General features: G+C 34.7%; 1 protein-coding gene across 2 annotated transcripts in view; it reads right to left on the minus strand.

The window, feature by feature from the left end:
- Positions 1–26433, minus strand: part of snx1a (sorting nexin 1a) — a 58112-nt gene that overhangs the window by 17277 nt on the left and 14402 nt on the right. For both annotated transcript variants that reach the window (XM_039773559.1, XM_039773558.1), the window contains exons 2-11: positions 23503–23662; positions 18195–18322; positions 18012–18078; positions 16052–16095; positions 10928–11069; positions 9341–9419; positions 7572–7647; positions 6903–7016; positions 5404–5497; positions 1617–1822 (exon numbers count right to left, since the gene is read on the minus strand). In XM_039773559.1, the coding sequence (XP_039629493.1) occupies positions 1617–1822; positions 5404–5497; positions 6903–7016; positions 7572–7647; positions 9341–9419; positions 10928–11069; positions 16052–16095; positions 18012–18078; positions 18195–18322; positions 23503–23662 (1110 nt within the window). The remainder of the gene's footprint in view (positions 1–1616; positions 1823–5403; positions 5498–6902; positions 7017–7571; positions 7648–9340; positions 9420–10927; positions 11070–16051; positions 16096–18011; positions 18079–18194; positions 18323–23502; positions 23663–26433) is intronic.

Raw genomic sequence — 26433 nt, forward strand, 5'->3', positions numbered from 1 at the left:
GACTAACACACTATCATTGTAACTTGCACAAGACTATTTATTTATTGTTTCAAATGCAATAAAAATCATTCATATTTAATCTAAACACAATAACTGTTCCCATTTTTACAGTGCATATAAAACTATTAATTCCCCTTGCAAGTTTTTACATTTTATTATTGTGCAACATTGAATCATGGGGGTTTAATTTGCATTTTTGAAAATAAAGAGAAAAGCACTCTTTAATGACAAAGTGAAAACAAATCTCTGAAAACTGATCAATCAATTACAAATATGTATCCATTTTGTTATGTTTATCCAGGGCAGGGTTGCAGGGAGGCTGGAGCCTATCCCAGCAGTCACTTAGCACAAGGCAGGAACAACCACCAGACTAGGTTCAGGTAATCGCAGGACACATACACACAGACCAATGTCAGTTTACCTAACCTGCATGTCTTTGGACTGCGGGAGGAAACCAGAGCACCTGAAGGAAACTCACACAGACACAAGGAGAACAGTCAAACTCCATTCTTGAACCACGGTGTGAACCCTGGTCTCCTTGTTGCAAGATAGCAGTGCTGCCCTACTTACAAATATAAGACACACAATAATTGACTGCCTAAGTAATTAATTCTCTTCCATTCAGTATTTAGTAGATGCATCTATCACAGCCATGACATCATTGAGTGTGTGTGCACAGGTCTCTCCTTTTATCAGCTTTTTTCATATGGGCACTTCCATTCCCCCCAATTCTTCTTTGCAAACCTGAAAAAAATGTCAGTTTGCATAGGAATCGCAAGTGAACAGTATTTTTCCAATTCTCAGTTGGACTGAGATCTGGACTCTGACTCGACCACTCTAGGACATTAACGTTGTTGATTTTAAGCCATTCTTGAGTAGCTCTAGCTTTAAAGTGGGGAAAATAATTATTTGATCCCCTGCTGAATTTTTAAGTTTGCCCACTTAAAAAGAAATGAACAGTCTCTAATTTTTATGGTAGATTTCATTTTAATGGAGAGAGACAGAATATTAACCAAAAATTCTGAAAAAAAAACATTATATAAAAAGCCATAATTTGATCTGCATGTCATTGAGTGAAATAAGTATTTGATCCGCTATAACCTAGACAGAATTCTGGCTCCCACATATTGGCTGTGTGGCCATGTGGCACACAGATTACAAATCAATCAGAGATACTCCTGATCTCCACTGGTTATGTGTATGAAGCACACCTGTCCACAGGATTAATTTCTTTCATTCCAACCTCTCCACCACCATGGGCAAGTCCAAAGAGCTGTAAAAGGACTTCAGGGACAAGACCTGCGCAAGGCTGAAATGGGCTACAAGACCATCAGCAAGAAGCTTGGTGAGGAGGGAACAACTACTGGTACGATAATTCAGAAATGGAAGAAATCTAAAATGACTATTAATCTCCCTCGGTCTGGAGCTCCATGCAAGAATAACATTTTCCACTCTGCTTGATTAACACCATGTTACATACGCTCAGAATTCATATTCCATGTATTATATGCTGGAGAACATTTTGAAAAATATTTTTTTCTTCCAAAAACAGAACATTTACATAATACAAGTTAAAACAAGAAAACAAAACAAACAATAAAATATCTTGTACGCACCCTGACTGCTGACAAGAGCCGTATATAATCACTTAGCAGCTCTCCAAGTATGAAGAAGTCATTCCCAGCCTGCTCTTGATAGAGGTGCTCAATCTTATCCTCTAACTCTGCTAGCTGTGAAAGTGCCCGCGATAGTGCTGTGTTGTCCTCTGCACTGCCAAGCATCGCCACACTCTTTGCAAAGATGGCAGTGTTACTGGACAGTTCTGTCAGAAAACAATCATTGATTAAGCGTTTCACTAGACCACATCCAGGCCCAATCTGTGAAAATGTGGTCTTACTTGCAATAAAAACACCTCCACAAATACCCTCCAAAAAAGGCTAGAATCTGGCAATTGTAGCAATTAATTACATTTTTTTTCTAAACTTAAGAGGGACCTTATTTCAACTCACTTATATTATGTAATACACATAAAATGTAAGCAAGCATTTATCTATAGTTAGGAAGGGAAAAAGGAGCTGCTTGAAAGTGGATAACCAGTGATCAAGGACCAAATTCTTGTACAAAAGGTCAGAGACCTTTAGCCAATTAGTAAACTGGAGAAAAATAATGTTGATACGGAGTTTATTTTACCACGCACAATCAAATACCATACTGTAAATATTTGAAAAGGGTCTACAAGACAGAACCCAAAAGCGACATATATTAAGTGTATTGTATAAGATAAGACACGTTTATCCATTTTCTAACCTGCTTACATAATTCTGAGTCAGGTGCTATGTTAACAGATGCTACAGGAAGGAAAAGTTTTTTATGCTTGCAGAGTAAATCAAGTTTATGCACTAGCAATAGCAGTAGTAATAAAAGCCTTTCATAAGAACAAATTCTAAGACTAACTTACTAGACAATACTTTATCCAAAATGACTTGTAATGCTATAGAGTTTAACTGTTATTTTTAGTTGAAAAAGTACCTTAAGCAACACAAATATCCTGAGAGGTGGAGAGCAATGTTCTTGCATATTAAATTAAGTGTTTGTTAAAAAAAAAGTTACTGCAAAAGATGATCACCTCTTCTACAATGACGTTTGCATCAAGGACAAAAATGAATTAGGAGGCCTCCTATATAACAGCAGTTAAAATGCAAACATGTCTCATGTCTCTGTGTAGGACACCTTTCAATTTTCAAGTTACTGCAGAATTAGTTAAAAATAATATACCATACACTTCACACCTTTGAGGTCTCAAGTTCAATAAGAAACATCAGAGATTGATATATATAAATAAAAAAAAAAAAACAGGTTAACAGTGATATTTTTCTACATTAGAAAGCATGGGTCAATACTAGCCATGGACTACATATGTAAAAAGTAAGTGAAGATACAATCTGTGAGGGGAAAAATCCAGAACCTCCAGGGGGTTTTATGCAAGTAATCAATTTTCTTCTCAAACATTTTGAATATATACATATTAGTTTACCTGGCCCCTTTAAGCTAGCTCATGGCCCCCACATTCTAACGCAGGCCCCTAGGCCAGGATCTCTGGCGGGCCCTTCACCTAGGGTTAAGGAAAACGTGATACCCAATAGGATTTAAAATAAAATAAGCAAGGTTAATGATGCAAAAACATAAGTAGTATTATGCACATTTATTATATTTATAAAGTAAAGATCCTAATGAAAAACTTACAACAGTATCAAAAATTATTGCAAAATCTGTTTTCTATTTTTTTTTTGACGCAAAATTTTCAATGACCTCACTAAAATCAACATGTTTAGCTAAATCATTTTCGATACACAGAATTGCAGGATGATTAAGTCGTTTTTGATTAGTTGTACTACTTTGCCATGTTTTAATGAATTTGCCAATCTGCTAAACGATCTTTCTGCTGAAGAAACAGTAACTGTGACTGTACAAAAAATTTTAATAGCGAGACAGATATTGGCAAATATACCTTGAAGTTTTTTGTCGTAAATTATGTTCAAAATTCTAATTGGGCTTTTTTCAACACCAAAAACTGTCTTGTAAATACTTTTGAAGTGGAAGATTTCATCCAGTAAGTCATCTGGCAGATCTTCTGCATATGCATGTACAAGTTTTGCAGCTCTTGCGGTGAGTTGACCATTGTCCAAGTTCTGAAAATTCAAAATGGGCGAGAATAATTCACATATGGCATCTGTTGCTTCAAATCTTGTCTTTAAATCGCCGATGATAAAATCCAATATTGGGAAAACTACCGAAATTATGAAATCATATTCTGGTTCTGTAGAAGGTTTTCGGTTATTTGGAAATTGAGTTTGTACTGCTACTACATCAGCAACTGCTTTCGCCTCTTGAATAATACTTTCCCCACGAGTCACGTAAATGCTGCATTTCTTGAACTAGGTCTTTTAAAAGTGAAGTTTTAACATAGAGTTTTAATCCTTTACTTTATATGACAACATTCTTGTCGTCAATACTTGCTAATATTTTGTGCCAAAACACTATCATCAGCAGACCTTTATACTGTAAGATCTGAAATATTTTCTTAGGCTTTGACTTGTATTCAATGCTGAAGGGGTTAAGCATGTATATTGCTATGTTCGATTTTGCAATTCAATCAACATCATGTATATATGAGAATAAAGAAGGGTAAGTCAACTTTTTAAAAATACATGTAGAATTTGAATATTCATGGAAATGAATTACTTAAAGTTTTTAAATTACACACATAACTATATAAAAGTATTTAATAGGCAATTATTTCCAAGCATGTAGCTGGTAGCAAAATCAGCAGAATCTGAATTTCTTGATAACAGGCTAAGAAATCCTCAATGGATCTGTGCAGCTAAGTAAATTCTATTATTTTTTATAAATTATAATTTATTTATCTGCAATAGTCGACTACTCATACAAATTAAATAATATTACTTGTTTTTTGTTTTGCCTTTAAAAGAATTAGAACAGGCTTCTTATAAACTAATTGTGAATATAAATAGAATTGTTTATGTTTTTAGCTTTAAATGTAGGTATACAATTTAGTTGAAGATCCGTATGGTTCTATGATGCTTAGTTTTTCATGTACTCCGGCATTTTTATATACTTTTCTAATGAATGGTTTCCAATAGGAAATTTTACGACTAAAATAATGGCAGTTGTCGCAGGCCTCAATTTTCTTGCAAAAAGCCGGAAAATGGCAGCAATTTTGAAAAAAGCTGAAATTTTAACTTTAACTCTATATCTGCAGAAATAAGTGACGTAAATGTTTTAATTTTTTGTGTAGTATTTCTTATTTAATTGTGTTTAAAACCATGTATAATTTAAGTTTACTGTTTAGAATATTTATAAATAAAGAATATATAAAACTATACGACACCAAAACAGCAATTAATATAAACATTTTCGGCCAGTGGAGAGGTCTACGTTTTATTTGGATTCGTATTTTTTATCTGAAACTTTTTTTGATATTGTTTTTAGTTTTCAAAATATTTTATGCTGAAGTTGACACTCAACGTTGTAGGATCAATTCTTGCTTTCTGTCCAAACGTTTTGTTTGTGCATAATATCTACTCATCCCACGCTGGGCCCCTTTCATCTCGGGCCCCCTGGCTAGAGCCCTGTCGGCCCACCAACCCCCGCCCCTTGTGGGGGACATGAGCTAGCTTGGCGCAAGTGCATATGGATATTTTTATGAATGCACTCATGATGGGCTGGCACCCTGTCCAGGTTTGATCCGTCTTGCAACCAATGGCTTCAAGGTAAGTTTTAGAACCCTCTCAAACCAGACTGCTTTAAGTGCATCAAAAAATGAACGGATGGAAAATTATCTTGAGTTTAACATTTTAGGCAGTTAATGCTAATCTTACTCACCTTTTCTGTGATTCACAAGGGTTTCCACCACAACATGCAGCTTCCTCAACTGCTGTTCTTCACTTTCAACCTCTTGCAGCTTCTCCTCAAACCACTAATATTTTTAAGAAAAAAAAAAAAATACATGCTTTACAAGGCAGTCATAAAACACTGGTACTGTACTCATTCACTTTACACTTCAGCTTCATATTAATTTTTCATAATATTTTACAGCCATGGGCTAAAGTAATTGCTAGTGGTCTGCCAAAATACTATGACCACATACTGTACATGCACTCAGCTGTAAAACGTGAAGAAAGTGAAATGGGAAAGTAAGCTGGGACTCAGTCCTGACAAGAAAAAGGAATAAGACAAGACAGAAACCTGTGTTGAACACAAACATTTAAAACTGGGAGGCAAACAGACCCAAACACAGTAAGTGGCGATATGCCAAAAGAAAAAAAAAATCCATAGAAACAAATATCCATGTAGTAGTCACTTTATTAGGTACAGCTATCAAATAGTAAGCTAGTCTACCAGATGCCATGAGAGCAGGTAGAATAATCACAGCATAAATGCTACAAAATTTTGAAAGTACAGCATTACAATCCTCACTGGAGCATAACAAAAGTGAAAAAGTGCTTTTGCAAGCCAAGTAACTATTTGGAAAACATCTTAAAATGCATTACCTATTAATGTTACAACTATATTTTTATTTCTTCAAGATATCTCAAATCAATTTTCAAGTATCTTTAAATAACTGCATTTTAAAAAGTCTGAAATGCAATTCAAGACATCTCAGAATGATTTTATACAAGACTTGCTAGATTTCAGCAGGACTTCCTATCATTTTTACATATTTTACATTCGTTCAAGATATCTCAGAATACATGGAAAGTCACTTTAGGATATCTGGAAATGTTTTTGGAATGTCATTTAAGACAGCACACATTGTAATCAAGTCGTCCTAAAATGCATTTCAGATATCTTCATATTAAGTCATGTTTGAGACATCTAATATACATTTATATATACTGTATCTGAAATTAATTTTCTACTTTCTTTAAATTGGTTTCTCCTTCACATGAGGTCTCTGAAATTTTATTTCAAGACATTTTCTAGTTTAATTTTAATATATCTGAAATACACTTTGATATCTTCAAAAAGACAAGATGTTATTCCAAGATACCCAAATATCATTTTACGGTATCTAATATACAATTAACAATAAATGAGGTTTTGAAATTTTAGCAATAAATCAACTGGGCTTTGAAAAAGCTTTCTGTTCATTTTCATATATCACAATCCATTTTAAGAAAGCTCAAAATGATTTGTTTGTGATTTTAAATAAGAGACAGAATAAATCAGGAAGTTCTATTGGGAAAAAGGAAGATATATCCATCAATTCTTTAAAATGCATATAATGCAAGTTTGAGATTTCTCAAAATGTAAGGAATGGGAACATCATAAATCAAAATTGCTATTTTGGCTTGGAAATGTCATTTATGTCTTCGACTTACAATGTCAGATTCATTCATCTTTATGGTCATCTTGTTAACTGCATCAGTGGCTCGGTTTATCATCTTCAAAAAGCCTGCTCCACTCAGTGTTTGAGTTCCAACAGCACGAGGCAACTTCCAGGAGATAATGAACATGTGGGAAAGGGATTTAATGGAATAAAAGATACACAATGCCATTTTGTTATACTACCTTAAAATGTCAACAACATTAAAAGCATTAAACTAAGATTGCACATTTTTGGCAAATAAAATTTTAAATCAAACTGATACTACTGTATTATATATGTGCCAAAAAGAAGATCAAATTCATTCTTAGTAAACACATTTCCAATATGACACTTAGTACACTTAAAATAAAACAATCCGTGAAGAAAAAGTGAACAATAAGAGCAGAACAATTCAAATTATCACTAACATGTTTTGGTCTGTTGATGTAAAATACATTAAGTATGCTGTATATTATGAACTCTGTTATATAAAACAAGCATTTTCCAGTAAGTGCAGATTTTACAAGAATAATCAGTGTTGGAAAACCCCAAAATAAGCATTCCATCTGCAACTTGGTAAAACTACACTAGAGGTTCAACTTTGCATTTTATCCAGTGGCAAAACAACAAATAAAACGTATGCCCGTGTTATTACTCTGGGTTCAAAATAATTTCTACTTACCTCTTCTTTTTCTAGGAAATCCCGGACATCAGGATCTTGTAATAATGATGGATGGTTAACGACTCTCTGAAGGTATCTATAAGGAAATTAGAAGAAAAAAAAAAATACTAACCATTAAAATTAAACTTGCAGTAAGGAAATGTATTGCCTTTGGCATTGGAATGTCCAGTACAAATTACTTTGAGTCAGGTTCTTTATCTTAATAGATACAAATACAATATTTAAGCTACACCTCAGATCATTTTTCATTTAGCAGGTGCAACAAGTTGTGGCTAAAAAGATGTTAACATCTATCATTGCGGTAACACTAGGATTCACTAGTGGGAAACAGCAGTGATGGAAACTGTGAAGATGAACACAAGCTTTCTATCCAATGTGGGTAGGAGGGTCTTGAGCTTTTACTGAGAAATACCGTCAAGCCAAAAAGCTTGTCAGTAGTAAGGCAAATGCCTATGTGTAGACGAAGGTTTGTGAGGTTATGAAGAATACCAGCCTCAAATATGTTCTGCTAACCATTCAATGACTCAGGAATGGCAGGTAGGATATTGCCCAGGGTATTTTAAGCAAGGGTGGGAAAGGACATCACTAAGAGGTGGAAAAGAACACTCTGAGGAATTCCTAAACCTGGTTGATAAGCCCCCTGAGGACGTACAATATCTGTTCTACAAGCATTGAATGGGGCTGGAGCCATCTCTGTGGCTTAGGCAACAAGAAAGTGTGTTACAATTACTGAGGGATCACAATCCTTGGCCTCCTTGGCAAAGCATATGTTGTGGTACTGGAATGGAAAACTCTATATATTTAGGTTGTTCTTGTGCATTGATTTTAATCAGAATAACGTTTCTGTGTTTTAATTTTGATTTATTTTGGCAAAGTTCTATTTAACCCTATGTTATTTTCCCTTATATACGTGACACATTTAGATGTGTCACAGAACTGTGATCATCACACTAATGATGTTGAGGAAGTGATATTATAAATGGGGCAGTAGGTTAAGCTTACGTTATCCCACTTTGGATATACAGCATACTGAAATCTCTAGAATAGTTGTTTTTTTTCCCCAATTAAGCCCTATTGTCAAGTTTTGTTTTTGGTTACCACTTTCTTTTTGGCTATCTCATTCGATTCTTGTTTAGCCCTCTTGTTTTTGATTGCCTTTAATGTACAATCTCTTACCTCTGAGTCTCTGCACTCTGACCCTACCCTCTGTACCTTGTCTCCTCTCTATTTCAAGATTTTCATGGATAGTATATGAAGCTGTAGCTGTGGTTTGAAGGGTATCTAGTCTGAGAACCTAAGGTTTGTATATCTGCTGCTAGGAGATAGTGGTGTTCTCTTGCTCTCAGAATGTGATCTCTACTGTAAACTGTGAAGTGAACAATTCATAGATGAATGTGATATGATGAAATGTGATCACAATTTGCTTAACTAGAAGCAGTCTCTCAAGAAGCCTTTTATTGACAGCAACAACTCCCTGCTATTCAAGCCAGATGTTCGTGTGTGTGTGAGCTGGGGGAAGGGTGTTGCTATTACAGTATATATAATATAATGCTTATATATATAACAATGTATATATAATGCATTTTTTTCTCTTAAGCTCTTTTAAAGTTTAACTTTGCCTTTGGAAACAAAAAGTATATGTATTAAAGAATACTTGAAGATCAAGCTTAACAGTGATTAAGTGAGGTAATTGTTGTTAACCGATAAACTGTCATTTTGGACCTTCTGGTATCTTGGGCACAGAAAAATCGATGAGTACTATTACGTACCTTTCTAGTGCAGCACGCCTTCTTTCTACAAACTCTACAGAAGAGGAATCTTCCTTACCAACTTTTACTTTGGTCATACCTATATATTAAGATGCAAAGTCATTATATGCAGTAACATTTTAAACAACTGTGGCAATGCAATATGCAAATACAAAATACTGTTTTGATTGAGGTTAGTTATAATAGTACAACTAAGAAACTGGCACATATATTTCATTCTTGCAAATCTCTTTAAAATGTGAAATAAATCCTAGCAATTAAAATAGCACAAGGAGAGAGATCCCTTTTCAAATAATTAGTCATACAGTACTTTAATATTATGGTCACTCATTAGAATGTGTTACCTGTAACTGCACTCGAGTGAATAATATTAGAACTATTATACAAGAATTCTTGGTTCATTACAAGGTCTTATTGAGCCCTCTAATACAATAAACTGAGAAATAAAATCTGGGTATTAAAGATTAATTATTACAAAGAAAATTCTGGAAAAGCTTTAGCTGAACTTATTAAACCACTGTCACACATGGGGGGTCTTAGGATCACCTGCCGAACCTTGCTAAAGTAGGCAATACAACCCCAGGACGAGAGGGGGCACTTAATGAGGGCAGTTAGGCACCTCCCTCTTCCTCCCAAGAAGTCCCGTCTCTTCCAGCTGGGCCATATAACAAGGCATCTCAGTTTGGGAATTGACCCAGCGCATGATGAAGCTCCCTGATCCTGACCCACTCTAAAAGATCTACTGCTTCCACAATAAGGCTTGGCTTGAGAAAAAGCCCACATTTCAATTCAACATTAGCCCTGAGGTTAGGCTTATTAAAGGGGGCTGAAGGCACAGATTCCCAAAGACATGTCAGTATAGCATTGGACTAGATTATTTTAACTTGCAAACATGAATGCAATCTGTACACAACATAATAAAATAAATGTTAAATAATAATAGAGTAAATGACATAACATGCATTGGTTATTAGCCAGATCCTGTTTGCAAATTAATAATTGTCAAAAATAATTTAAAAAAATGCAGGTAAATGACATAGGGTTCTTCTGTATTGCCATCCAGGCACAGCCATTGCCTGTATAAAAAACTATGTGCTGCATGTTTTTTTGACTCCTGTGTTTCCTTTTTTGTCACTCGCCTAACAACTTGAACATAAATTGTTCTGATACATGTTATCAATCAGAACTTAATAAATTCCTAGGATAGTTAACCTTCAGAGAACCTATGTGCGAAAACAGATTAGTATTTAAAAGAGCAGCAGTTTTTCAGACTACCCTCAGTTTTAAAGTGAATGGGAATTTAATATTCTGCCATCTAGCTCATCCTTATCAGTTAAAGCATATCTGCTATTAACCCACACATTTAAAATACTCTACAACCTGTATCAGAATACTACCTTTTATTTAACCCAAGTCCTTGAATATTACTAATATTAATAATTTCTTATACTGAAACCAACCAACACCATTCTATTAAGCACACCTATTGTAAATGTTATATCCTTGAATACAAAAATCAAAAAACATCAAATTAAAAATAAGACAATCATGTAAAATTATACATGTATTAAAATTGATTCATCTTACCTAGTATACTTTTCTCTGGAGGCGGAGGTATAATATATCCATTTTGAGAGTGCTTTTCTGAAAGTTTTTCATATAAGCCAAGAAAATCACTGAACCGCCTTTTCACTGTAAACGTTTTAGACTTAAACATTGGCAGATTTGTCTGGAAAAAAAATATTAGTTGCCTTTTGTATACATACATACATGGTGAGTCAAAATAATTATAACACTAAAGGTACTGCTATGTATATACTTACTGTATATACTCACGTATAAGTTGGGTCTTGAAACCCGAAAAATCGAACAAAAAATCAGACCCCAACTTATACACCCGTTCAAAAATACAGCACTTAATTTTTTTTTATTTTTAAACATCTTCTTGCCTCCTCCAATCTTGCATCAGCTTCTCAGATGCATAGAATTTTGTTGCAGCAGCGCAGTTACCAATTCCTTTCACTTCTTCAACAATGTTTAATTTAAAACCAGCTTCATATTTTCTTCTGATCAAACACTTCATCGTAGATAGGGGGTGCTATTACAATAAAGGTGTATGAGGGTGTGAGATACAAAAACACAAATCAGTGCAAACGTTGCTTTAGAATAGTTTGGGTATTATTACCGTGTGGACACTTAGGCACGAGAGAGAGAGAGAGAGAGAGAGAGATTAGAAGCACATGCTGATTGCATTGTTGCACCCACATAGAAAAAAAAAGGCAGTGTACTCCATGGTTACTCTCTCAGGTGGGCGTTAGCATATCATAATCTCTTGTACCACTAGTGCGAGTTTTCCGCATTCAACTTATATGACCGACATTATAAAATACCAGAAATTATACAATAAAATCAAGTCCCGACTTATCCGCGGGAGAACTTATCTGTGAGTATATACAGTGTATACAATTTTTGTGGACAATTTATGTGCCACATATAAAGTACATGGGTTGAACATGATGGCGAACAGGTTGGGATATTCCAGTAAATCATTTTACACCATTCAAATGTTAACATAATTTTGGCTCACTCTGTATATATGTACATAAATGCACTTTGCATTTCACCACAAAAACTTCACACCAACACCTTACATCATCAAGCGTGGTAGTGGAGGGGAGATGAATTCGGGTTGTCTTGCCACTAGAGGACATTATACATCTCACAATCACAGAGTTAATCACAACCTTCTCATTACACCAGAGAACTCTAAAGGAAATGTGAGGCCATTTCTCCAACAGCTAAAAATTGGATAAAATTAGAGAATGCAAATTATCTAAGGCTGATTGATTATAAAGAAAAGAATCAAGGTTTTTGAATGGCTAAGCCAAATTACAGACCTCAGTCCCACTGAGATGAGTAATCCCTATAATATGATGCAAAGGACTGGCATTCTCATACAGAATACAATGATTATTTATTTCAATTAATGCGGGTTTTTCAAGCTACTCATGGGAGTGCATTTAATTTAACATGCAAGGCACCTGCATGTTGCTATTTTTGCAGAATAAATAATTAAAGAGTGAATCTTGCTTTGTGTTGTTTTAACCAGAGATTACATTTATTTCATTTTAAGGCTTGGAAATGTAAAAAAAATAAATGAACGTGATGATTAACATTTCCTTACAACCTACATGGAAGCGAGCCTTTTTCAAACACAGGCAATTATCACAAATTATTTGTTGTTTACAAATAGAAGAGGACATTGTTAAAACAACACGCTCTATATGCAGAGATGGAACATACAGTATCCACTGGAGCTCTGCAATCAACTTAAATTCAACACACTTTAAAACAACATGCATTCTGGTTAAACAAATGCACAAAATTATCATCACAGCTGCATACCTTGCTTTGTAATACCAAATGTTAAAGTAAGAATGATTATGCTGTGATTTTACTATATGGGTTCTTTAATTCTGAACTGCTCACTTAAAATATCCATGCATTTGCAAATATGTATGACTGGAACTGGTCAGATACACAGAAGCAATACAGTACTACATTTGGTTCAATTACATAAAAGACCGATTACTTTTGCTTACTTCTTTAAAAATGTCATAAAAACTGGAGTATTAAATTATTGATGCAGCAATAAGCTATCTGGTACTATTTCACCTGGAAAAACTAACATTGTACTTTATGTGCAGAATATAAGTTTTACAAACTACTAAAATTATTAACTCATATCTTTACAATTGATTGACATCTTCTAGCTATTTAGCATGTAACAGAACCAATGCTGCCGTATAACCAAATACCTTTTTTAAAAATATTGGGATATAAGATGAAGGTGTGCTATACGATATGATAAAACAATAACTATTACCAAAATCTGCCACTGCAGTATATTTCTTTAATTCATTTAAATTTATTTACTTAAAAAAGAGAGAACAAAATGAATAAATACTGTACAACCAATCATATATATTTAACAAAAAATGTGCAAGAATAAAGGAACGTTAAGGTTAAGTCTGATAGGGGTCTTCATGCTTAAGAATATGTTGCCCTCCACATCCTAATCCAAGGAACCCCCTGTTCACATGCCGTTTACACAAAAGAGTGTTTGGGGTTTGCACATTTTACAAAAAGCATTTTTCTCCAGCTATGTAGTATTCAAACCACATATACATATATATACCACATATACAAGCAAATAAAAACAATGTGAGTTTTCAAATTACTCAGGGCATTGCAAATTTTATTAACTTCATATCAGAACCCAAGTGACTCTCTGAGGCTCTTCTCTGATTCAAGGGCATGAGCTCTAATAAGACTTTATGAACTTTCCTCCAAAAGAGGCTTATTTGTTGAAATATCTGGTTACTGTGCTTTGCTTCACAATGTTTTACAAATGAGTTACTGTAAAGCAATTAACTACCAAACTGTGTTAGAGTAACCTTTGCTGTGGACCGGCATAAGTCAAACTAATTGGGTCACTTGAATGTCAATTTTAAAAGGCTTTGCCTATAGGCTTATTAACATGCCAGGTTTTTAGTAACAGATTACTGGGAGGAGGATCATTGTACAACTTTTGGTAAGGAACTTCCAGACTCTCTTCATTGTATGCAATGAGAACAAATGTGCACTGTAACTCAAAAATCTGTGAGCACCCTGAGGAAAGTGTTGGTGAGCAGTTGGTTACTGTTAATGTAATTTTAATTTCATCTATTTTTGTTTTCACTTAGCTTCTGTTTTGATATTTATTTGAATTAATACAATTTTTTTAGTAATTTTAGTTAGTTTTCATTAACCTTGGTATGTACAATATGAACAATTCCTGCCTTTGATAATATTCATGATCTCAATGTTTGTCAGATATCTTACTGTGACTTTGCTCAGAGAGTCTTCTTATATTTTCCTTAAGTGTTACAGCACATGAAACTCTGAGAAACACTGCAAATTGAGTACCAATGATTATACTTAGGATATATGATCTAAATTGTTGCTAAATAGATGTATTGTCTTTCCAAAATTTTTGGTTAGCTCTAGAATGAGGGACCAACTCCCTGAAAAAACTATGAAGTCCTGGAGACAGATTTATAAAACTTCTCAGGCATCTTTTTAAGTGTACGCAACTTACCATATAAAAGTTTGGATTTAAAAAAGAAAATCTGATGGGAGAATGTACACATATTTATGTGTCCCATCCATATACTATATTTCAGAGAAACTAGGGGATATCACCTTTGATCAAGTTGGGAAATGTGAGGCATCATTTAGCTGGTCTGGCTGCATGTTGAATAATTTATATGATTAAGCTGTTATTTCAACGTGTGTTTATGTGATAAACATAACCTTAAAAGTGATAAATATATCTATTTTAATTACCTTTCAAAAGGGCCAATTCTGCAAATTTACACCAAAGAACATTTCTGTTTTTTCATTCATTTATATTGTATCTCAGAGACGCTTCACTCCATCATGCCTGCTGTGTTAAAAGCCATTAACTGACTGAGGGAGCACAATGTTTGCTTTTTGTATGGAGTGGGTATACATACATACATAAAATGTTTTTACCAACAAAAAAGGCAATTTGCAGCAGTTTGGTTTTCATAAAATAATTGGAGCACTTCACATATGCACATTTACAAGATGAGTGTGATTTATAAATGCAAATTGCATAGAAATGTGCATAAGCCAGGTTTTAGGAATCAGGTTTTTTTTTTTTTTTAATATGCATTTTTGGTGTAAACATATTTTCACACTAGTTTCATAAATGTGACCCAAGGTGTGGTCTCCCTTCTTCAACTTTCAACTTGAGTTGGACAGGTGTACTACACTGCAGATTAGCATGTTATCTGCATAGCTTTGGAAGAACTGCCCACATTAACACAGATGGGACTTGCACACTGCTGCAATGTAGCACTGTGTGTCTTGAAGTCTGCCAGCTGCTCGTCACTGAATGCAATATATCCTGTATCTTTAAATAAACTGCCTAACACCTCTAACAACGACCTGCAGGATCCAAAGTGACAAAGGATATTCTAATAGTGGTGACCTTTCCATAATCAGAGCTTAATTACAAATACACTGAAACCATCAAACACAGCTACAGTACAATCAGATAGCAAAACATTCAGACACACTCACTCAGCTTTTGTGACATAACTATACTGCATTAGTGCACTTTACCCATAATGTTCTCATAATTAGCATCAATCTCATCTAAAAAGCCTACAACTGGCAATATTGGATGATCCGATTTTATAAGGGGACATCCTCTTTCTTCTGTATTTAATGCATGTTAATTCACATCAGGGTAAAGCAGCAAGTGCAGCCACTTTTGATGTGACAAGACCTCAAACTGAGCAAATTATTTTGCGACTTCAAAAAATACTATTTACTTCAGTATCTCTGGGTGATAAGTTCATATTGAATATTTTTCTGTCTTCAGATGTGTATAGAAATAATTATCTGATCCAAAATGTACACATTGTAATGAAACCTTTAAGTCAATAAAATATAAAAGTTATCATCTCATGGGGGTGTACCTACTTTTTCACATGACTATAGAACAATTATTGAGCTTGTAACTGTAAATTAATTTTACAAGCTCATTGTTAAAACCATGGCTGATTCATTTAATAGTGTCCCTCCCAACGAACACATTTTATATTGCTAAAATAATTTACACAAATTAATATTACAAACCTGTATTGCAACTTTGTACACCATGTAAGCATTCATGCCATCCCCTAAAAGAGAAAAACAATAGTTAACAAACACTCAGAAGTTAAGTTGAAAATACTCATTGATAGTTTGCCTTCTGTCATTTGTAAATATACATTAAAAGAAAATTCAGGAACATTTTAAACAGTAGAAAATAAATAAATCAAAGTTGGCAGTAGAGGGCAGCATACAATTTTATTAAAATTCACTATTTCAAGCAACTTATTTCAATAAAGTACAAATTAAAATTTTCCTGCCTTTTTAAAACAGTTCAATGAATAAAAGTTAAGTCATCTTTTCATGTTTCCTTTACAGGGTATAAAAAGGTATTGTTAGTTGGGTATTTGTTTAATTGTGTTGTGGGGCTTTTGAATTGTTGTGTAAGAGAAATAGGTCAGACATAGTCTGTCTTTCTTTTCTGAATTTTCACCTTTACTGTGATTGTTGGTAGAAAATAAAAACAATAGTCACTAAAAACCGTATCACTGACAAAGAGGAAATGGGTGCAACTATGACTTGGGTTTTCCTAATGTTTTTTTTTTTTTAAAAAATGTCATCAATCATAAATCAGATCCATCAAAGCATTTTTGAGATTGAGTATTCATTTTTTTATTGGGGGGTGATGCATGGGTTGAGATAGATATATATAGATATATACATATATATATGACACGCGGATACACGATTGTTTTAGAAAACTTAAGCCATTAAATGAAATGCAAACAAAGTATTATAAACTTGACACAGAAAGGAATCAAACCTGTGGTACAATCAGATTGTATTTCACAGACTTTCTTATATATCCAGCATCTTAACTCCATTGCAGGAGGAGCACCGACATTCTGTCCTCTTTCAGAGAGGAACAAACTATCCCGTTATAACCTCTAGCCAAAGTAATTCTTTTAATAAATTTGTTCATTTATTGACTGCAGGTGAAATCTTGCAAGAAGCTCACTTAGTAATATTCTTGTACTATTGGTTAAAAAATCTTCATTAAGGTCTCACAGTATCAATATTTCATTAAGTCTTTACATCAATAAGAGTATGTTCACTTTTGATATCTAATGGTTGCCCAGCTTTCCCAATGCCAAAATCACTAGGAGAAAGGCTCCTAAAACTAGAAGGAGCGATAGAACAAAGGCTTAGAAAAGTAAGCCTCAAGCTTCAAAGTATGAATTGAGCCACAAAAAAGTTTTGAAATATTAAAAACATTTTGTTCAGAATAAACATATGGAGAAACTTCAGTAGATTAGTACAGTCAAAAGTATGACGATAGCCACTTAGTTTGAAACTGGAAATGTTTTTTCCTTAGTAATAATTTAGCCAGCATTACCTATGTAGAGTTTTTACAGATTTCCCACCTTCTTCCCATACCTCAAATACATATAGATTAGATTACCTGATAACTTTAGATAAGTTCTATCTATATAATACTGGGTAAGGGTAGATGTGTGCAAGCTTGGCACACCATCCCAGGTTGGTTCTTGCCTCTTATCAACTGCAGCTAGGATAGACACTTGCTCCAAGCAGTCCCAGACTGGATACACTGGTTAGAAAATTGATGCTTGGACAGATAGTTATAGCCTCCTTTATTATATTTATTTATTTATTTGCACTTGAATGTGGAACCTATACAGAATGCATATTTCATGAAACGATAAAGTAAATTTTGCAGGAAATATCAAGTGAACATGAGGACTGGGGAATATAATTGGTGATTTTAGAAGTCAACCATTGGCTAAATGTATTCAGCAAAAGCTTCAAACTGTCTTGAAGGACCATCATAACTTTTCAGACCATGGAAGAAAACATTCTAGCGAAAAATAAATCCATCACACAAATATCAACATACTTTATTAGCATTTTTTTTCATGACTGCCGAGGGTCAAAGATGTCTGTGATTTAGTAAAGTAAAAGTAAAACATGAAACGCCTACACTTACCAACTTTTTCAGGATTGGTGACTGCAATATTTAGTTCAAATTTGTCCTCTGCTTCTTCCTCTTCAAGCTTTAACCAAAAAGAACATTAGTACTTTATTTTTTTTTTTTAATTGAAAAAAACTCTGTTTCTAAAATAACAAATATATCATATTTATACACACAAACACACACACAGCACTTTACCTCCTCAAGGGTACTAGCTTGTAGTTTCATAGTACTCTTTGTAGTGGGTCGGGGTGCAGAAAATGAATTGCCACCGTCTTTCTTCTGGTCACCACGAGAGCTATCCAGGGACAACTCTATGGTGGCTTCTATAAAAAGAAGCAAGTGTAAAACAGTTTAATTAGCAATTCAAACTTGTTACTGAAATGCACCACAAACTTGCTATTTTCAAACTTGCTAGTATTTCACTAATTTAACCAGAATGAGGATATAAATACAGAATAAGAATACATGACAGGGAAGAACTATACAACATTAGATAATGTTGAATTTTGTGCACTGTATACTTTGGTTGGTTTCACTAAGAACATGATGTTCAGGTTTAAAATGCCACAGAGAATCACTGAATATTACAAGTTAAGGACTTTCGTGAATTGACTTCTCAAGGGGTCTATAGAGTGGATGTCAAACAAAAATGCATTTCATCAAAATTCCCATGATAATATTAGAGAACAAGTATTCTGAAGTTTATATTAATTCAGAAGGTTAGTCAAAAATCTTCAGAGCTTGAGTTCAAAGGAAAGTACCAATTAAAGATAAAAAAAATAACTCATAACAATAAAATTAATAGTAAAGCTCAGCAATGTGAAGGAACCCAAATGAGTGAGGCAGGGAATTTGGAAGCTGGAAAACTTTACACACACAAGGCAGTGAGTAAAAACATAGGCATAAGCAGTTTGAAAATATAGCCAGTGCCAGTCTTTTGGTTAGGAATACATGAAGTGTACAAATCTAACCTTGAAGTAAGCTCACTAATTAAAAATTGGGCCAAAGGAATAACAGACATATGTTCCAGATTCTCCCTTTGTCAGGGAATAAATGGTTGTAAATGTTTTACAATCATTGGCCCAGCCAAAGTAAGATGGCGGAGGCAAAACCATTCCAATATACAGTATTATATCCAAAAGAAAAATGGCTTTCAAAGGTCAAAGCAAATAGTACCTTGAATTCAGACAATGTTGAGGCTGGCACTAATATGACATTATTGTTAGTCCTGGTGTGATCACCATCCTTGTTGATCACAAATGCACAGCCAGTACTTATCAACACCACATTCTACTCTCATGCTTTGGCTGACCACAAAGAAGACCTTTCCTGATCTGTCAAATTCCATTCATCTTCCAGTCGCTCTCTTATAACAACAACAAGACTACCGGATTTCATAACAACACTAACCTACAAGCTGAGACAGCATAACCCTAGCATCCTGAATTTAGGAGTTATCTATGCTAATTTGATCAATATTTTATTAAAATGCTTCTTTGTTGGCTGTATGGGCATGATGATTACTGTTGTCCTCATGTTTGGTTTGCACTTTCAATTGCATGAACATCACTAAGTCAAATTCCATGAAACTTCTATGTCATGGCTTACTTCACATTACACTAGGGGGCTCTGCCCCCTGCTCGCTTCGCTTGCCAACCCCCAGGCCACGCGCTAGCCTCTTTGTGGTTCTGTCACTCGCGTATGGGGATGTGGATGTACAATTTAAACACTTTTAAAGACTTATTTTCATGAGAATTGTTACATATGCATAATAGAACTATTTTACTTTATAGCAAGTAATTAACCATATTAAAAAATAGTAAAACTTAATAATCTGAAAGAAAATGATGCTTTATGTTGCGTTATGAGTTATTTGTTGCGTAATACAATTTAATTCTGTTTGGCTTTGAAATTAACATGCAAATATTTTAAATTTACACTTTTACTGTAAAACTTCAGTAAAAACAATTTTTTGAATAAAATTTTTGTTAATAATGCAATTAAATTTTGATTCTGTGTTTGGACTTTCATCGTGACAACGCAACGTATAACTGCCCATGACTGAATTTTGTTTCTTTCTCTATATTAAATAAAATGACTTTCAAATGTTTGGCTCGGAGATTTGTTAATTGTCTTTGCAAAAGCTATTCTAACAGGAAACTGTTAACATTTTAATACGAATGGCATATCAAGATCTCCTTTGTTGTCTAATGTTATTCGCAGAAGATTTACTACATTACCTTTCTTGGATACATCCTTCTTTCTACAGTAATTCGTGCAGTTGAAGACCGGACGATGTTAACGGTTGTAGATATTCTTCATGATACTGTAAGTTGATGTTTTCATCTTCCACACGATCACCACCAACTGTTTCAACATAGTGTATTGATGCATTTAACTAATTTGCTGTGTAACCGATATACATTTTTGGCGTTAATTTGCTTGACTTCGTTTCTCAGTGCTAGGATTGCCCGTGTAATCATTTTTTCTGTTGATAACCCTTCGTGATGAAATTCTTCAATAAGATTTGGACATAATAAGTCTTCTTTAATTGTGAACTCGAAGTGAGGAAAATGTTAAAATTTATAAGAGCTGAGAGAGCAGAAACTGTCTGTCAAAAGCATTCACACAAATGAGAGGTGAGAGTACCGTGTGTGTGGTTGAATATGGTTGCGAGGAGGGCATGACTTAAAAAAAATCTCATGGCCAAAGTCTTGTGGGACTTGAAAAAACTCATCTTGTGTAATCAGAATACAAGTTTAATATGTCACTGTGCTCTGTGCAAATATTTTAAATCGGCTTTTCTTTTCTTCTAACATGTACAGCTAACACAAAGCCAGATTTAGCACACAGGGGCTCATCATTTAGAACTGTTAGGCAAGCATTTTAAGACAAGACAAGTTAAGAACAACTGCAAATGGGCAATGTGCACTATTTCTGTGTGTTACAGTCAGCATGAAATTACTGTATATCCTCTCTTTATCTTGTTTGGAATTGTATTATTCACCCAAGTGGGGGACTGCACATGGAGAAAGAGTATAAAGCCTTGGAACATTGCCCGGCACACCTTTGCAGCTGACGGACAGATGGGAGAGAATGTCATCAGATCCTGAAAATTCTTCCAGACTGTATGGCAGACTGTATACATTGAGCTCCCATTTCAATAATAGTCTTCTCATGGTTTCTTCATCTGTTATGCCACATAAATCGTCATTACAGAAAGCAAAGTTATTTCTCCTATGTGATTTTTTACCGCTGTATCACTAAGGAAGGAGTATCCCCTTTTATTATATCTATATAGTTTCAGTTATGTAACATGCCGCAATTATAAAAGAACTTATTCCAACAAGGGAGCTAGCGCCCCCTGCTGGATAGATCTTGTCCAACGTTTTACATAATAGAGAGATATGGATATAAAAAAATGTATACTAAGAAAATTCAGTGCTCAAAATGTAATAAAATTATATATACCTGGATCATATTATAGGTTTAGTGTCCTTATTGTCATATGCTCAGGGTGCAATGAAATTCTCATTTGCATGTGCTAATCAATATGCAATACATTACCACTAACAAATGTTTTCTTTGAATAATAAATTCAGAAAAGAATACTACAGCTCTACATATAATGCATTACAGTGTATTATCTACTCAGCTCAGGAAGCATGTCAGGAAATTACTTCAACTACCTGTGGTCTCACAGTACAAAATATCTTCTACATGTGTGTAAAAGGTTCCTTCATACTTTGTAGAAGTGAAGTACTTGAAGGAATAGTAATTTATTAAAAATCCAACGTAAGATGGATTGGTATTTTTTATTTAGCCCAGCTGGAATAAGTCCTGGTTTAGCAAGCCACTACCAGATACTCTTGTCATATTTTATTCAGTGGGCCTCTCTTTGGAATGCAGAATTTGCACCTCATCTGATATGGCAATCAATACCAGACCCACAAAACACTGCAGGGATATCTCTCAGTTCGAACAAAAAAAGTGTTAGAACTCAAAGACTAAAACCTTTCAAGGACAGAACTTTACAACAATTGCCAACCTAAAAGGATAGACTTATGTGCACCCAAGAAACCAATGGCAATACATCCACTTTAAAACACCATTAACTCATTGCTTCCTCCATTAAGCTCGCTGCTCAACCTGGCTGTAAGTATTGCTTTATAGCAGATACCCAAGTGCTTAAAGGGTTTGGAGATAAAGTTGGAGCAATCCATTATACTCCAAAAGACTAACTGGGGCTGGACTGAAAACATGGAAGATTGTCCTTAACAGGACTTGGACAAGGGGTGCTATTAGTGCAAACCTTGCCAAGATAGCAAATGCCTGAGCAGAGGAAGGCTATATATGAAAGGCCAAGCATTCACCTTGCTGAAAACAGTGACTGACTGATCACCACTTGCTCAGAGGATTTTGCTAGCATCAAAAGGACCAACACAGTGTGTTTAAACCACAAAAAAATACTGCAGTACTGCCCACAACCAGAAGGTGAGACCAAAGCGAAGGAGGAGACAGGCTCTTAAAGAAAGTACACTGAAGATTCTTCCATTTGACAGGTGAAAGCCGACCAGGAAAGGATCAAAGCATTGCTGACCTCACACCATAAGTGCACCTACTTTACATACAGGGTGAGTCAAAATTATGTTAACATTAATTGATTATTTTTCTTTTGCAGATAGACATACCATGGGTGACAGATTAACACCAGAGCAAAGAAGAGTGGTTGCAAGCTTGATGGAAGTGTATTGTTCACCGACTGTGGTTTGTCAAAAGATTGAGGAACTACAGTTTGCGGATGTAAATCATCTTGCACATATGAAGTATGCTTTATGAATAAATGTTTACCGATTGGTTTACAGGAATGTCTCAACCTGTTTGCCATCATGTTCAACACATGTACCATATGTGGCACGATATGTCCACAAAACCTGTATACAAGTATATACATAGCAGTACCATTAGTGTTAACATAATTTTGACTCACCCTGTATTATAAATAAACTATTATTTTGTTTATTGCAACAAGCATGTCTGGGATACTTATGACATTAAGTCTACATCCATGCCGAACCACAACAGAAAATGTGAAAGTGTTTAATGTATACTTTTGCTGATTTGTGAACCTTGTTCATAAGTTGTACAGATCTCTTCATATTTTTCCCATCGCAGCTGGGAAGCAAAACAGAGATACCTCACTCAACCCATATTTAACCTTAACTTTATCTTGGTGTGTGTCTCATATATTGTTTTAATCAAATACAGTACCACCATTTCCAAAGGTAAAATTGATAATTAACTGAGTGTTCATACACCTCTACCTATGCCAGTGTTGGTGTGGGGTCTGAAACACACATCATTTTCTAAAAACTTCAAAAACATGGATGTAAACATGTAAACTGAAGAAAGGTACTATATAATCTCATAAATAGTACATGCTCCAGACAAGGGGGCTATTAAACAATTAACCAGTAGGAACAAAGCTGTACTTTATTTTTACCTGAAAACAAATCCTCTTCATCTTCATCTGAGCGTATTCCATTTGTCTTTTTGATGGAATCTGTGGGATTTTTGGACGCAGGTGCATTAGTTGCTGCCACAGAAACTGTACTGTTTGGTGGAAAAATAGGATCTTCTCTCTGAGGCTCTAGATTTGTGCTCTGAAAAACAAAACAAAAAAAAAGTATGAAATACTTGAAAAATCATCACGGCTTGCTGTTAGCTTTTGTATGCGTACTTTGCATATTTTTTTTTGTTTTCTGCGATGTTTAAATAATATTGCTATTAAAATAGAAAGACACATAGGCCTGATATTTGGCAAAAAACGTTTTTGTGATGTTGACTATATTAGTGATTTTGTCCTCTCTCAGGCCATGCGTTTATATCTTGAAGGACTTGCACATATAGGACTATATATTTTGCTTCTGCCTCCTTTCTCACCACTTATTAATGACATTGTTATTTTGCTAATATTTTCTTTACATGACCTACATGGCTATACTGTATATACATTCATCAGTGCAGCTTTATACTATTTGTGTGCATTAATTTTGAACCTGAAAAAAATCATACATTTCTTTTTTAACAACTCCTCTTCTAGCTTGTATTACTGTGAAGTAGATTATGATCAAGGACAGCCATGAGTTAACAGTGTTTGAGAGATGTGCACTGAAGCCTGTAACTTTAGGTTTGTGTGATGAAAACCCACATTAACTGTGAATCAAAATATTATCTTCAGTATTTTAAGATTAACTTTAGAACAAAAAGAAGTAATGTTCAATTTGCCATATGTGTTAAACTAGCATGGCTTAACAGACTATGATATACTTATTATACTAATCGACTCAAACCCACTCCCCACACTCAGTTCAAAAGAGAGCACCAAGTGCAGAGTTCACCCATTTATACGGAATTAAAAGACACTGCAGTGTACTTCACTAACCCATATAACACTTAATAAAGTATACTTATAGGGAGCTGAAAACACCCCGAATGATTCTGTAATTGTTCAATAAGTTTTATTTCCTTATTCCTTCCACAATTTTTAAAAATTAATCAACACTGAGTGGGCCAGTTTATTAAGTGCACCAGCCTAGCACTGATCAGAAGCACCACTTGCCCTTAGAACATCCTCCTCTCTTCAAGACAGACTTCTCAAAATCTTAAAAAACAACAAATGAATGCTGGTCTACAATTTCAATTTGTAGCATAATTATTTCAAAACAGCTATGTCGTATGGCTTGTTCCATCATGTGCTACCGTTACTAAATTAGACTGAAATCTGGTGACTTGCGTCCTATGATCTTGTTAAAGGACTGTGTCGCATGCAGCATTATCCAACTGAAAAAGGGGCCCATTTATAGAATCTCACCACACTGCTGTTATAAGAGGATTCAATGGACCAATGGTTGATTGTGAATTAGCAGAAAAGAGGATTCTTCTAACCTCCACATGTTTCACTATGCACTTTTAGATCACCTCAATTTTTGCCAACACAAGAGGAACCAACTTCCAGCACCTACTGCCATAACACTTGGGCAAGACAACCCTCTATGAAATCTTCAATGGATGTTAAAGTACCACCAGTGTACCAAGCCATTAGTTGAATGAGTATAGATTGTTACTTTCACAACAAGTGAACCTTACTTTATCAACAAATTTTTAACCAAAAAAAAAAAAAACAAAAACTAGACAGTTCTGCTGATCATGATAATGTGTGTTTGGCTGTGACAGTCATGCTGAATTTAAAATTTAAATATACTTGAATTTTAACTATTTAATGAGGCTCTCTCCTAATAATAACAGTAGACATACTAGTTTAACTGGTGGCAGCTTTAAGCAACACTGTCTGTATATATTAGGTGATCTCTCAATAAGTGGTGAATTATATAAAAATAGGCATTACAGTGATCCCTCGCTATATCGCACTTCAATTTTTGCGGCTTCACTCCTCAATAATATACGATATGCTTCCCTTGCAGTTCTTGATTGTTTGCTTTTCTCGGTCTCTCTCACTCTCTCTGACATTCTCTGCGCCTGATGGAAGGGGTGTGAGCAGAGGGGCTGTTTGCACAGAGGATATAAATGCTCCTCTAAAAAATGCTGAAAGACTACTTTCACATTGCTCCCTTCTTTGCAGGCCGCTTTATCACGGTGCTTGGCATACTTAAAAGCCCAACAGCACGTATTGATTTTTTGATTGTTTGCTTTTCTCTCTCTCTCTCTTCTCCTCCTCCCAATTGTGAGAAAGAACTGTCATCTCTGTCTTGTAATGGAGCACAGTTTAAACTTTGACTAAAGGGTGTTATTTAATGTCTAGAGGGCTCTAATAATGTTAACAGTGTGGGAGAGTTTATAAGGGCTTAAAATATATAAAAATAACCATACAAACATATGGTTTCTACTTCGCAGATTTTCACCTATCGCGGGGGGTTCTGGAACGCAACCCCTCGATCGAGGAGGGATTACTGTATTCCTAATAAAGCGGCCAAACAAATTACACAAAGACATTTACGGAACAGCTCTAAAGAATAGACTATTAAAATAATAAAATCAAGTCTTACACCATACGAATTTGCTTATGTTTTCAATATTTTCCTTCAAGTCCCTATTGACAAATTCATCTGTTAAATAATGATGATAATAAATCACTCATTGATTATTATAATGAGATCTTTAATGCATTTTTTGATTACTTTGTGAAACACATGAAAATAAAAAGCACAGTACCCCACTTAATATACATGGACGACTTCTTATGGCATTATGCTTTAGCTCTGGCAGCTTTCAGAGACACAACTGTTCCATTAATTTAACCAATTACAAGTGATCTTGCAACCCAATATATAAAACAAACAGAATGTGATGCATAGCACAAAGTACACGGTTCTCCACTTTCTCATTGATTATATTATAGGAATTCTAAGTCAGG

This window comes from Polypterus senegalus, chromosome 12, assembly GCF_016835505.1.
Source record: "Polypterus senegalus isolate Bchr_013 chromosome 12, ASM1683550v1, whole genome shotgun sequence".
Taxonomy (NCBI): Eukaryota; Metazoa; Chordata; class Cladistia; order Polypteriformes; family Polypteridae; genus Polypterus; species Polypterus senegalus.